Here is a 14,692-nt window from a genome sequence, read left to right as displayed (position 1 = left end):
TCATCATGGTGTTTGGCCAGGTCAACGAACTTCAATAAATCTTATGACCATTCCTTTTTGCATCTTCAGATGCAGAGGGCTGCCAAAGCAGTTTATTGGCTATCGGGCACAATCCTGGCCACTCTTGTGCAGGATGCTTGAATGGCTCATTCATCCCAGGAACATGACACTCATTTTGCCGACCTCTGAAGGATGACAGGCTGAGTCACCACACCTGGTGTTAATTTAACAGCATGGCATGGGATTGAACTCAGGACACTAATATCTTAAGCCAGTCACCTTGACCGTTAAGTCTACACCAGGCTTCAGTGACCAATATATATATATATATATCGAGATCAGGTCCCATGATTGGAGATAGTACCAGGAAGCAAGTGCCGCATCAGCTATTGCTGCATGCATTCTGGCCAACAGGAAATGCGTGCCACACATTAACCTATCTGTGGTGCACAAAACAGTTCTGGGGTTAGCAGGGGACAATTCGAATTTTAAAAAGACTCTTCTGGCTGAGCAGTTGCATAGACATTGCCAATTACGCGTGGGCTTAGCAGAGCTCCAGCCCCCTACTTCCAAGTAGGATTGTACTGCAGCCAATACTGGGAAAATAGTTTAATTCTCAATTGTATAGACCAGTCCACCCCGGACGTGTGTGCGTATTTGCGTCTATATATATATACTATATGTACGTACACGTATGTATATATGAAGCCATGCTGAAAAGTAATGCCTTACATTTTTTTCTTCTCCAAAACAGGTAAATATATTTGAATGAAAGTTTCGTGATTCTAGCTCTAGATTACTCAGTCAACGTTGCTCAAGATGGCAGAGGGTAGCACGGCATTATTTGTGTGGTTAATGCAGTTTTTTCAGTGTCACTGCCTTTAGTACGCTAGTGCATCCTACCGACAGTTCTCACATAAATGCAATACACACATAATACATCACCATAAACAACATAATACCCACATAATACATCACCATAAACAACATAATACCCACATAATACATCACCATAAACAACATAATACACACATTATTGTCTGCATTAGGGAGCTGAATCATCAACGATGCAATTTTCATGATTGTATTCGTCATTATCGAAGTTTAAAGCATTACAATTGACGATGGAGAAATAAACATCTTCAACGTATTTACCAACCTTAATTACCTGGGGAAAGTTTTTGGGCCAAATCTTTCACAAATTGACATTTTAATTTGAAGGTTCAGGAAGTTGTCATTTCTGGGTGTCTGCGATTACTCGCCTACTCTTTAGGAAAGAGTCCCTTCGATTTTTAAAGTCCACCAACAATCAGTTAACAAACTTTTAACAAACATAACGTCCTTCCAAAGGGGCACACACATTGATATATCACCCTGTTTTTGAGACACCAGGATGGGTCCTGATTCAAACCCATGCTGGACAACTCGATGATGATTGCCCCTACCTGAGAACAAATCTGGCAACCTCAAAAAAAAATCCAATGCAGAATCCCGACCCAGCTTTAAACTGTCAATGTGTGTGCTATCCCTCGAATGGAAGTTAAATTGGGTGTCCCACCTGCTCGCATTAGTTGGTGGATGGTAAAGATCCCACGGTGTCCTTCGCAAAATGTTGACGGAAGAGGTCAAAATTTTGCACTACCAAAATCAACACTCTATTCACCTTCACTCTTTCATTCCTCTTTTCTCCCGCCTCTGGAACAAACTCCCTCACTCTCTTCAATCCCACTCCTCCCTCCAGGTCTTTAAAACAGCTGTTCACCACCATCTCTTATCCCCCATCCAAAACCTTTATCTTTTCTACTCCCGTTAATTCACCCCAGATCCACTTTTTTGAAATACCAACTTCTTTCCTGGAAGTCCTAGCAGTGTCCATGTGTTTTATACCTCTCCCACCCCCCACCCTCTTCCCATGCCTCCTCCCCCCAAGCCCTCTCCCTCCCACAGATCTCCCGATGTCCCTGTTCTCTACTGTTGTACTTGTGTGCTTCCCTCTCTCTCCCCATCTTGTCTCCCACTCCCTTTATTATATGTTTTTTATGTGTCCATTTTTTTTTGTGATTAATGTTAGCTTTTACACGAGCCTCGATCTTGTATACAAAAAAAAAAAAAATCCAGGACAAATTACAAATTCCTGCACCAACCAGCAGAGGGCATGACATCAGCAGTGCAGCCACACCCTCAGTCAATGATGTTGCAACGCAGCCTTGTGCTGCATATGAAAGAAAGAAAAAGAGCAGTGAGAGAATTTGCACACCTGGAAATGATCAGAGGTAGAATGAGCATTGTCAGAAGTCTCATGAGCAGCTCTCCAGGAAATAATAAATAGTTAATCTCCTGTGAATCACATCACACACAATGTTTTTTTTAGACATGTGTAATTAAATAGACGAGTGAGATACCCGAGCTACGCACGGGTGGGAGGCCAGAAGCAAACAGGCAATGCAGATACCGCGAATGCTAAAGCATGAAACCAATACATTCCACATTCCTATAGCACCTTCAGTCGCACATCAGATATGGACAGCAAGTTCGTGAAGGACTTCCATGAAAAACGTACCCGTTCGCAAACAAACGGGTATGTTCACGTATGGAAACATCGATCGTGGGACCGTGGCGAATCTGCATTTGGCGATCCGCCAAGTTCACGTTTAGAAAGTAGAAACCATCACGGCATGTCGTCATTTACTTGAACTCGATATCTCTTTTTTCATTCCAAACAACATAACTCCAATCACAAATTAATCACAAAATAAACTTTTAACAACATTGTTAATGTTTCCTTCATTGTAAAAACTACCAAGTCAACAGTTAAAAGGATTTTGAGCCGATATGTGTTACGACCTCGGCAAGATCGATGGAGACAGCGATCTGTTGGCTTATACACCGCCCAAATAGCTATGTGGAATTCTCTCATGTATAGATTAAACCCACATCGTTTGAACTTTGGCCGAGGTCATTATTTACTTTTAATGATGTTTATATACGAATCAAAAAGAAGATAATTGGTTTTGAGTCGTCCTTTCCACATATCTCGTGGGATTGTGAGTTGGAGAGACGGCCGTGATGGCGGGGAGGGAGTTGGCATTCTCTCAAGCAGGGATTCAACCCATGTCCTTATAAAAGGTCTTTGTCCGACCGAGTCTGATCGGTGCAGCCAGTTGTGCGGCACCCAGGAAAATAACGTTATGCGGGAATCCAAACCTGAAAATGCTGGAGGCCAAAGCTGAAATTGGAAAAACAATATAGCCTATTTTACTCCAGGACATCCCAGGATTACCCACCCAAAATATCGTTGCGATCGGTTCAGCCGTTTTTGCGGTACTTTCGAACAGACAGATGGATGGACAGACAGACAGACGGATGGACATTTGGTGAATTATAGTAAGATATTATAAATTAGTTCTTATAAATGATATTATAAATGTAAATACTTCTTATATTTAACGGCCACTATTTTCTTGGGGGTCCAGCCAAAGTTGGGGGTGGAGTAACGTTCGACTAGCTGGGGCAGGAATTTGGAATTTGGTCGACATACCAGCACACAATGGCATACTCTTTTTGAAAGGTACCATGTGTTGTTTCGCTTTCACCAGCGAATGCCAGCAGGTGGAACACACCTTTAAATGCATACTTCCGAAGGTACACCCAACACTCGGATGCAGCACCCTTCTGCTAGCGAAGCACCAGGATGGCGGATCTTCTATCCACGCCAAAAAATAATCCAGACGACTGATTAAAGGCAGGTAGGTATACACTACCTGTCTACCTCTCAGCTGTCCTGACAGCCCAAGGAACAAACTCGATGATAATTAATTTCAGAAACTCCTCTAATACAAGTTGTTGAATTTATTGTTTACCTTTGCGAAATTGATCTGCTTTTTCATTCCCACCCTTACACCTCCTTATCCATTATTAATTTTGAATGTTGTTGTTACCTCATTTGCAGTTCACATTTAATTGATATGGGAAACAAGTCAAGTGAATCCACTTGGATTCCGCCCAGGTTGGCACATGGAAATTATGATGTAGCATAATTATCATCTCGGGTCAAGATTTGAAATTATGCCATGGTTTTTGTAAAATTGCTACTAGTATTCACATTATGTACTTTCACCAAAACATACATCATCATAGAAACATACATAGAATTTGGGTCCTCTGGGTCATTTGGGTCCTCTGGGTCATTTGGGTCCTCTGGGTCATTTGGGTCCTCTGGGTCATTTGGGTCCTCTGGGTCATTTGGGTCATTTGGGTCATTTGGGTCCTCTGGGTCATTTGGGTCCTCTGGGTCATTTGGGTCCTCTGGGTCATTTGGGTCCTCTGGGTCATTTGGGTCCTCTGGGTCATTTGGGTCATTTGGGTCCTCTGGGTCATTTGGGTCATTTGGGTCCTCTGGGTCATTTGGGTCCTCTGGGTCATTTGGGTCCTCTGGGTCATTTGGGTCCTCTGGGTCATTTGGGTCCTCTGGGTCATTTGGGTCCTCTGGGTCATTTGGGTCCTCTGGGTCATTTGGGTCCTCTGGGTCATTTGGGTCCTCTGGGTCATTTGGGTCCTCTGGGTCATTTGGGTCCTCTGGGTCATTTGGGTCCTCTGGGTCCTCTGGGTCCTCTGGGTCCTCTGGGTCATTTGGGTCCTCTGGGTCATTTGGGTCCTCTGGGTCATTTGGGTCCTCTGGGTCATTTGGGTCCTCTGGGTCCTCTGGGTCCTCTGGGTCATTTGGGTCCTCTGGGTCATTTGGGTCCTCTGGGTCCTCTGGGTCATTTGGGTCCTCTGGGTCATTTGGGTCCTCTGGGTCCTCTGGGTCATTTGGGTCCTCTGGGTCATTTGGGTCCTCTGGGTCATTTGGGTCCTCTGGGTCATTTGGGTCCTCTGGGTCATTTGGGTCCTCTGGGTCATTTGGGTCCTCTGGGTCATTTGGGTCCTCTGGGTCATTTTGGTCCTCTGGGTCATTTGGGTCCTCTGGGTCATTTGGGTCCTCTGGGTCATTTGGGTCCTATATTCCTATCCTATAACATATATATCTCCTATAACCTATCCTATAAATATAGATTTGATGACGTCATGTTTACACATCTGAGCGACAGAAACGTCTACACTGTTGGAGCTTCACTTTTGGAGCGACAGAAATTCCCAGGCAAACGCTATAACGCACCAGGTTTACAACCTGTGCGTTAATAACGAGCCAATTTCGCCCTTTGTAAATAATATATTATGAGATATTATTTTGGTAAAACTGTGTCAAGGCTCATGGTGGAGATGCATAACAGAAACCAGTGGTAAAGCATGTTCATCAAAATGAAACTGATAAAGTTTCATTGTCTGTGAGAGTATATGTACAGTCACGTGAAAAAGTAAGTACACCCCATGTAAAGTTTTGACTTTTTCAACATATTTCAACATACAGCTATTTGATCTTCATTTCAACAATATTGATAGATAAAGGTGATATAATCTATCTATAATTCCAGTAATCTCTGTCTGTACGTTTGTACGTTTGTCTGTGACCGCTGTTTCTCGACAACCACGGGTCCGATATACTTTTCACTTGCCAGGTATATTGCTGGGGACCCGAGGATGTGCCTTTTCAAGGTTTCATATTAATCGGACAATTACTTACCGAGCTATGTCCAAAAAACGATTCAACCAATCAGAGAGCAGCGAACGATCGCGTGTGCCGAACGTGGCGGGCACACTCTGCCTCGGATGGCACATTTGAGAGCGTATTCATTTATTTCACGTTTGCAAACTATGTTGGCGTTAAACTATGTTTTACAACTAATAAAAACGAATTTGCGATTCATTCGCTTTCCTGCGCGTTTGTGCACGCGATGGCGATTTCTTTACCAAACTCCGGAAGCCGTTCGCTTTGGACCAAACCATTGCATGTAAATAGAGGGGGGGGGTTCTGTGGTCGTTGCGAATGGACCAAACCATTCATGTAAATAGAGGGGGGGGATTGTCACTGTACTCGCAAGCCGTTCGCCGTTCGCTTTGGCGTTGCGAATGGACCAAACCATTTCATGTAAATAGAGGGGGGGGGATATAATTTTAGATAGATATATAGTACGGGCATATATATAGTACGGGCATGCCCAAACCATTGCATGTAAATAGAGGGGGGGGATTGTCACCACTCGCAAGCCGTTCGCTTTGGACCAAACCATTTCATGTAAATAGAGGGGGGGGATATAATTTTAGATATAGATATAGTACGGGCATGCCCTAGTATAACAAATATCATGAAACATTTACATTTTGTAGTCCATTGTATAATTTAAATAAACATAAATGCAAATTTCGCATGTGGAAAAAGTAAGTACACCCATACATTTATCACTACTTCAAATACCTAAAATTAGAATCAGGTGCACCAGCTCAGGTGCAAATGATTACAACATCGTTAGAGAGGATCTTGGAGGAACCTGTCTTATTTAAACCTCAGACATTTAGTTTGGTTTGTTCTTTGTTGTTGAAGTGTGCGGCGTCACCATGCCAAGACCAAAAGAGCTCTCTGAGGCCTTCAGAAAGAAGGCTATAGATGCCTACGAGTCTGGGAAGGGATTTAAAAAGATCTCCAAACAATTTGAAATCAATCATTCGACTGTCCGGAAGATCATCTACAAGTGGAGAAGATTCCAAACAACTGCCAACTTGTTCAGGGCAGGCCGCCCCAGCAAGTTCAGCCCGAGAGCAGACCGCAAGATGCTGAAAGAAGTCTCTAAGAACCCCAGAATATCATCACAGGACCTTCAGGTAGCTCTTGCCACTGTTGATGTCAAAGTGCATGAGTCTACCATTAGAAAGAGGCTGCACACAATTGATATACATGAGAGGTGTGCCAGGAGGAAACCTTTGCTGTCCAGAAAGAACATTAGGGCAAGACTAAAGTTTGCCAATGAACACATAGGCAAAGACCAGCACTTCTGGAGCAATGTGCTCTGGACAGATGAGTCAAAGGTAGAGCTATTTGGCCACTGTACCAGAAGACAAGTTTGGTGAAAACCAAAGACAGCATTTGACCACAAGAACCTGATACCAACTGTAAAGCTTGGTGGTGGAAATATTATGGTTTGGGGCAGCATTGCTGCATCAGGGCCTGGGCAGCTCACCATCACAGAATCCACCATGAATTCTTCATTGTACCAGAGGGTGCTTGAGGATAATGTGAGGCCATCTGTCGGAAAGTTGAAGCTCAACCGAAGGTGGACCTTGCAATATGACAATGACCCTAAACATACCAGTAAATCCACCAAGGAATGGCTGAAAAGAAAGAAATGGAGGGTTCTGGGATGGCCAAGTCAAAGCCCGGATCTAAATCCCATCGAGATGTTGTGGGGGGGATTTGAAACGAGCTGTGCATGCAAGAAACCCCTCAAACATCGCACAGCTGAAAGAATTCTGCATGGAGGAGTGGGCAAAAATTTCTCCCAGTCGATGTCAGAGACTGGTAGACAGTTATAAGAAACGCCTACTTGAGGTTGTTTCTGCCAAAGGGGGCAATACCACCTATTAGAGCCAAGGGTGTACTTACTTTTTCCACATGCGAAATTTGCATTTATGTTTATTTAAATTATACAATGGACTACAAAATGTAAATGTTTCATGATATTTGTTATATTATATCACCTTTATCTATCAATATTGTTGAAATGAAGATCAAATAGCTGTATGTTGAAATATGTTGAAAAAGTCAAAACTTTACATGGGGTGTACTTACTTTTTCACGTGACTGTATGTATATTTATATATATTTGCATTTTCTGGTGCTTTGTTGTATACAGTACGAGTGGATGAATTTTCGGATCTCTTTGGGATTTACGGTTTATTGTGGTGAGAAAGCTTTAGTTAAGCAGTTTTTCCTTCTTTTGTTAATCCACCACATTATTTATCATGGCAGATGCTTGATAATAATTATGTCTAAAATAATTAAAATTCACTTGTGATTCACTTCAATTGTGAAAATTCATGACGGATTTCTCTCATATTGATCTTTTCCTTTGACAATGTTCACCTGTTTCATCTTTTTTTACTTTTGGCAATTGTCGAAGTGAAAGACAATTTATTTGAGATTGAACTTATATTTATTTTCCATGTTTATTCTTCTTTCACTTCTCTGGTTCCCATTCTGCATGTGGTTATTACCTACGCCGAATGTGGGTGGAGGTTATGTTTTCACTCCTGTTTGTGTGTGTGTGTGTGTGTGTGTGTGTGTGTGTGTGTGTGTGTGTGTGTGTGTGTGTGTGTGTCTGTTTGTCTGTGAACAGGATACCTCAAAAACTTGTGGACGGATTCAGACGATACTTGGTGTACAGGTTGGGGCTGTGACAAGGAAGAATTGTTTCAATGTCTATGAAGATTTGAATCCAGATCATTTAATTTTTTTAATGATTTTTCACCATTGCGTGATAGGGCGAAATAGCACGATAGATAGCTCGATATCTCAAAAACTTATGGACAGATTCGTACGAAATTGGTGGATAGGTTGGATGAGTGACAAGGATGAATCGATAAAAGGAATCAGCAATTTTACATTAATTGCTGAGTAATCTCCATTTAAGCTTTTGTGGAGGTGATTGCTACCCTCGTTTTTTAATGCCATGTGTCGGAGACAATTGTTATTTCATTTTGACAGTTTTAGGGCATCTGACCCTAAAAATTCTGACCACTACCTTTGAGGTTCCTATAGATGAAAATGAGAAAAACCTGTAAAAATGTATCGTTAGTTTATGTACTACAGCAGGTAGTTGTTAACCAAAATAAAACCTGAGCAATTTAGCAAAATTAATTTTACTCTTTACTTATTTTCTTAAAACCGAAAGAATAATGGATAAACCATGGCTGTAAAGTTTTCTCTGACTTAGAACTTCCTGCCTGCTTCCATCACACTCATTATAACCTCTTTGGGTGTTCGCTCACCTCCTTATGAGCTCGTTTCTTAGCCTCTTTTATTTCATAATTTTAATTATGAATGTTAAAATAATTAACGTTTGCTCATGGCCATGCCTTCATCATTACTCAGAAAACTTTCATTTCTCCCTTATAAAAAATTCAATCCCATTATTGGACTTTGTTCATGTATTATATTCTCTGTTGAAAGCGATGTTATTAAACTGAAGCTTATTTCTGTCTCCCAGACCAATTCCGCATTTGCTTTTGCTCGTCTGTGTTCAGTCAAGCATGTCTCCTGTTTTAAAAGTCATATATTTTTCTTAATTGCACTCTCTTACTTAACCATTATATTTTTCTTCCTTTTAGCCTGGTTTTTCATTTATGTCTCCAACTCGAGCCGAAGTTACCCCAAGGCATTTTTATTCAGGTGGCCTTCTCTGTTAACATTCATATATATTTTCCCTCAGCACCCAGTTACAATTTTTGCCATTTACACAATTTGCGAGCACATATAGAAACTATAATAGCACTCGGAAGAGCACATACCTCCACCAGACTGAACAGTTTATGGTTTGTTTATGGTTTGTTTCCACCAGACTGAACAGTTTATGGTTTGTTTATGGTTTGTATCCACCAGACTGAACAGTTTATGGTTTGTATCCCACTGATAGGTGCGCATAACTCTAAGGCCTAGGCTATCCTATCAGCCTGATGGATCATGTGAGAGTCGTAAACAATTAATTTTCAAAGAGGACAAGTTCACCTGGTCGAATCCTAAGCATCTTAATGAAACAAGACCGAAAGTCTAACATCGGCGTGGCCGGGCTTGTTTGATACTGGTACGTTTGTGGGGGTAGGTGATGACATACCATAGTGGAGATAGGGTTGTGTAGTATTAGCATGGACGGTGGATGCGTATGAGACACTTTGATGTACATACGCAGGGAAACTGAGCTTAAGGTTGCTTATGTGTTCTTCACACGGGGTGAAGACATGCTAATTAGGTAGGGTTTAAGGATAATTTCCCCAGTGTGTGCTTCCCCTGTGATCAACCCCCTACGTTTTTACGTTCACACGGCTGGCCATCAAAATTCAGCTCCATTAACCAACAACACCGACATGTTGCCAACGGAAATCCAGCACATTCAACATTGGGCTAAACCCCACCCACCACGGCCGACGTAATCCGAACATTCCTGAAGAGACGAAACTCCACCTTGAAGGTATCGTAACGGACAAGCCACGCTCCGAGCTTCATCATTGGTCGTGGAGACATGGGATCTCTCTCTCTCTCCCTCTCCCTCTTTTTTTGTCCTGGTTGCACTGGCGGACGGCTGCTTTGTGCCCGTGGCTGCTGGTGGAGCGAATTTCGGAGCCTTTGTGCCCCTTGGAATAAAAGTGGAAGGAGGTGTGGTTGATCTGTGGTGCTCTTTGGGTGAGCTGTGGTGCTCTTTGGGTGAGCTGTAGCTGCGCTGTGCTTTATAGCGAGGCGTGAGAGAGGAGGAGGTCTTGCTGCCGCTTCGCGTCTTGGGGTGCTCGCGTGGTTGACCGGCACCATTGTGGACGTGTCAATGCTCGGTCCTTTCGCCGACTGACCGGATCCATTCAACGACCACCAAGCATCCAAAAGTCCTCATTGAGGCCGGAGCTGAGTGTCGGATGACTAAGAACATTTATTTTCTTTTATCTTTCCCCTTGTCCATATTTGTGTCAGTGTGGAGGGTCCCTTGAGTTAGATTTATAGTTTTACCTCAGCATTCATTTTTATTGTCTTACCTTTATTAAATTTCTTATTGTGGCATTTTTCATTGTCGTATTGTTGAATTTCCTTGTCTTGTGTCTGTGTTTATGGGTTCGAGGAATAAACCCCATGGCTTTCGTCTGTGCAGGTAAGCACCCTGGTTTCCTTCGCCCATGCACGACAGACTGATCGTAAATTTTCGGCTTGACCGCCTCGGAGTTAAAACTGTTCGGCTATCTGCCGCCCGTGATCTTAATCACCGGCGATACTACAAGTGGTGATCAGGAGTGGGATACGAACTTTCTGATACCCTGACAAGTGGTGTCAGGAGCGGTATTCAAACCCTGTGGGACACTACTGATCGGCACTGGGTATACCTACTAATCTCTAAGGTATACCTACTAATCGGCGCTGTGTATCGCTCTGGCTCCCTGTTTGGAACTGCCTGTCGTCTTAGTGATTACTTGTCTGAAAATCTGGATTCTGTCACCCAAACCACTGGTTTAGATCGTGCGATGATCCTTGGTGATTTCAATGTGCATCACCAGTAATGGCTAGGCAGCAAGTCCACAACTGATAGAGCTGGAATTGCATGCTACAACCTTTGTCTGATGCATGGCGTTGACCATTTGGTGAAAGAGTCTATCTGTGGTGATAATCTACTGGATTTGGTCATCGTTGACTCTGCTGCTTATTACACTGCAAGTGTGAAGGCCAACATTTGAACATATGACCATAGCTCAGTGGAGATTATCTACAAAAGCCACCAGTCTTGGGTAAACCATACCATTATGGTATGACAAAAAGCAAGCTGGGAATCCTTCAATCAGCATCTGCATAGCAGGGCATGGAATGAACCCCTAAACACTGGAGATCCTGACGTTACTATTCTACCGACCGATATCCTATTGTTTAGTGAAGCTAGCCAAATGGCTGACAAAGCTGTCTGGCTGTGTATAACAATTGCAGTGAGAGACCATGTGCTGTTTCCCACAAGGCTCTGATAGGGGCAAGGTAGAACAATCAGAAAGTGGAGAAGGAAGCTAAATGACAACATTTGCGGAGGACAAAAGATCGTATGACCAATGGAGTAAACAAACCCCATGATAGATGGTGGGAAGTGAAGAGGATATATGAAAAGATGACATTTTCGTATCCCAAACTTGAGAAGGATGGTCAGACCTTCACCATCTCTCAGGAAAAAGCGGATATCCTCTGTGATCATGTTGCATTATGATTAAAGTGTACATTTGATTACGCGGAAAATGACCTTCTTGATCTTACAGCTTGCACCAACACTCACACGGACACTATGAAGTTCCGGCCTCTTGACAGTAGATGGATATTACAGAACCTAGAAATAAACAAGGCATCCGGAACGTTTGGAATTGGATATCGAGTTCTCAAAGAGAGTGCATCAGCTTTTCCACATCTCTTGCCAAACCCATGTTCCGTTTCTACTCTAACCATGGCCACTTCCCTCCCCTGGAAGATAGCCAATATAGTAGCAGTGTGGAAGAAGAACTCATGCTCTGTCCCAGACAATTACAGGCCCATCAGTCTCCTAAGCTGCATTAGCAAGGTTATGGATAGAGTTATCAGCACTGCACAGAGGAAGAATCTCATTGGAAATGACCTCATCAGTTACAATCAGTTTGTCTTCCATCCTTGTCATTTGGCCCCAGATTTACTCATATACCTGAGTCATGAGTGGATGTTTGGTCTAAACTGATGTCAAGAGGGTAGAATTGTGGCACTTGACAGCAAAGCTGCATTTGATGGAATAAGGCACAAGGTTTCGCTGGACAAGCTGGATTGTTTCCGGTAAGCTGGTCCAGTGGTTATCCAGCTATAGAGAGAGAGCACAATAGAGTATGCTCCATGTGCATGGATGCCTGCAAGTACCTTGCACCTTAAGAAGCGGGACGATATGCAACGTTGGGCTCTATGCATCAGCAAGGCCCCTGCACAGGAATTGAACATCGACCCCCTGACACACAGGAGACCTGTAACAGGTCTGGATCTGAAGTACAGACTACACACTGTGGAAGCTCCAACACTTCTGAAGTCCATGCCATCATGGACTCCAATAAGGTCCACCAGGGCAGGTGGAAGCTCGGCTGTGCAGGGTCTTACTGGCAAGATGGAGAGTGGTCACTGGTCACTTGCTCAGTATGATCATGCATATGTGCAATAATACCTGTGTGGAACAACCCTACCAGATGCCACTGTCGGTCACCCAACAACAACACGAAGAAGGCTTTTTGTGAAGGAGCTCACAGGTATCTTAAATCCTAAAACACTTAATGTTATGGGTTCTTTTTTAAGCCTCCCCTTAGAAGGTAGGAGGGGGCGTGTACCTGTTGTCGAGTTTTTCTACAATTAGTGCCCCCGATTTTTAATAGCACCTCAGAGTTTCATAGTCCCCTAGGACTACCTACCCACCATTTAGGAAGTTTTTCCATTCCTTTTTTCTGCCAATGTCAAAGCTGTATCTCGGAGCCGACTTGGACTTTTGGAATGCGATTTTACATCAATATATAATGGGAATATAAAGTACGTGTGTTGACATAATTTTTTGACCTTGACCTAATTTTCAAGGTCATGATGTAATTATAGACATTTAAATTTTTTTTTTTACCATAACTCGACTTAGGTTTGTTTGTCTGATCGGACCGAAATTCTTGATCGGATCAAGTGTCCTTCACCTCCTTTTTTGGGGATTGTGACCTCATTAACAAAAAACACCTTTTTGTTCATAACTTTTCCTCCGATTTTCACGATGTTGAGTTTTATGGATAGATTGCAGATGAAACATTTTCTTAATTTACACTCGATCCCTAAATGTTGAAGTTCAAGGTTATAATGGTGGACCAAAAATATGGCCATCTTTGGATCGCGGAAGGAGGGAAGTGGAGCAGGGCCGTCTTACCCTTGGTTGTTGCTTCTTTATCACAGATATCTAGTTGTCATTTTCACTTTTGATATTTTGTTTTCATGGTAAGTGAGCACCTATTTCTATTTTTCAGTGCGTATTTGTAAGTATTAAAAACAAAAATGAGAGAGAGACAAAATGAGACATTGAAAAAAACGAGACAAAAATTCCCGGTCTCCCGCTGTGCGGACCGACGAGTTAATGAGGCAAACCAAGGGACCAATAGTCCAATAATCTACAGATGCTCGTTATATTAGCAGGAGATTCATACACAAGTCTTCATTTGCACCTCCTTAGAGATGTAAATCTTTGTGGCACTTCTCCCTGAATATCTAAAACTCGAATCCTAACCAGGTTCCTCCTGATGGCTCCATCTTTGCTCTTTGCTTCTTCGGGTTCCTTCTGATGACTCCAATGTAGTATTTGGTCTTCCATTTGATGATGTTTTCACATTTTAATCATCCTGCTTGTTATCAACGCTCATCCCATTATAGCCTTTCACCTGTTGTACACTGGCCTACATTACAACCTTTTTGTTTCCATTTCTGCATAAAAGAGAAAAACGACATATAGATTTGAATTTTAGCAAATTATAAAATGTGTTTACCTGCTCTGTAAGTTTGTGTCCTCTCAAGAAGAATCCCAACAAGCATCCCAGTACAACAGACAAAACAGAGAGTACCAGCAGCCCGTTCTTCCTCCATCCTTCCAACAGTCTGCTCCGTATCTGACTCCACTCCATACTCAATAGCAACACATCCCACTGTATTTCTCAGGAAGTGTGAGGGCTCGATGCATGAAGTGGTTTCCCCTAAAGTGCATTGCAGCTGGACGTTTTTATCTGCTAAGCTTATTATCGGCTCGGACACAGCGACTGGCCAAAGGTGATTTCAGTGTCACTCGTGGCTCAATTCTTTACAATAGAATCTCAAATACCTCTCTGACTACTTTCACAAACATTCACAGTGGCAAATTTCTCAAAGTCTATTTTTAGTTCCATCCAATTGTTTTATTGGATTCTTCTTATTGTAGAAACCTGCATTGTATTTTACTTGCTGATAAGGCCTGAATAAAGGCTTCAATATGAAAAACAAATATGTCTTCAAATCATAAACATCAAATCT

General features: G+C 42.6%; 1 protein-coding gene across 1 annotated transcript in view; it reads right to left on the bottom strand.

The window, feature by feature from the left end:
• The window catches only part of LOC137424763 (excitatory amino acid transporter 5), a 51,266-nt gene extending 36,956 nt beyond the window's left edge, over window positions 1-14,310 (bottom strand). The window contains 2 exon segments of the mRNA XM_078769495.1: window positions 2,258-2,337; window positions 14,176-14,310. Coding sequence (XP_078625621.1) covers window positions 2,258-2,337; window positions 14,176-14,310 — 215 coding nt within the window.
• Between the last annotated feature and the right edge of the window lie 382 nt (window positions 14,311-14,692).

The sequence above is a fragment of the Myxine glutinosa genome, unplaced genomic scaffold (genome assembly GCF_964187855.1).
Source record: "Myxine glutinosa unplaced genomic scaffold, kmMyxGlut1.1 SCAFFOLD_2793, whole genome shotgun sequence".
Lineage (NCBI taxonomy): Eukaryota > Metazoa > Chordata > Myxini > Myxiniformes > Myxinidae > Myxine > Myxine glutinosa.
The sequence above is the reverse complement of the archived record's forward strand: the minus strand, read 5'-3'. Positions and strand labels throughout refer to the sequence as shown.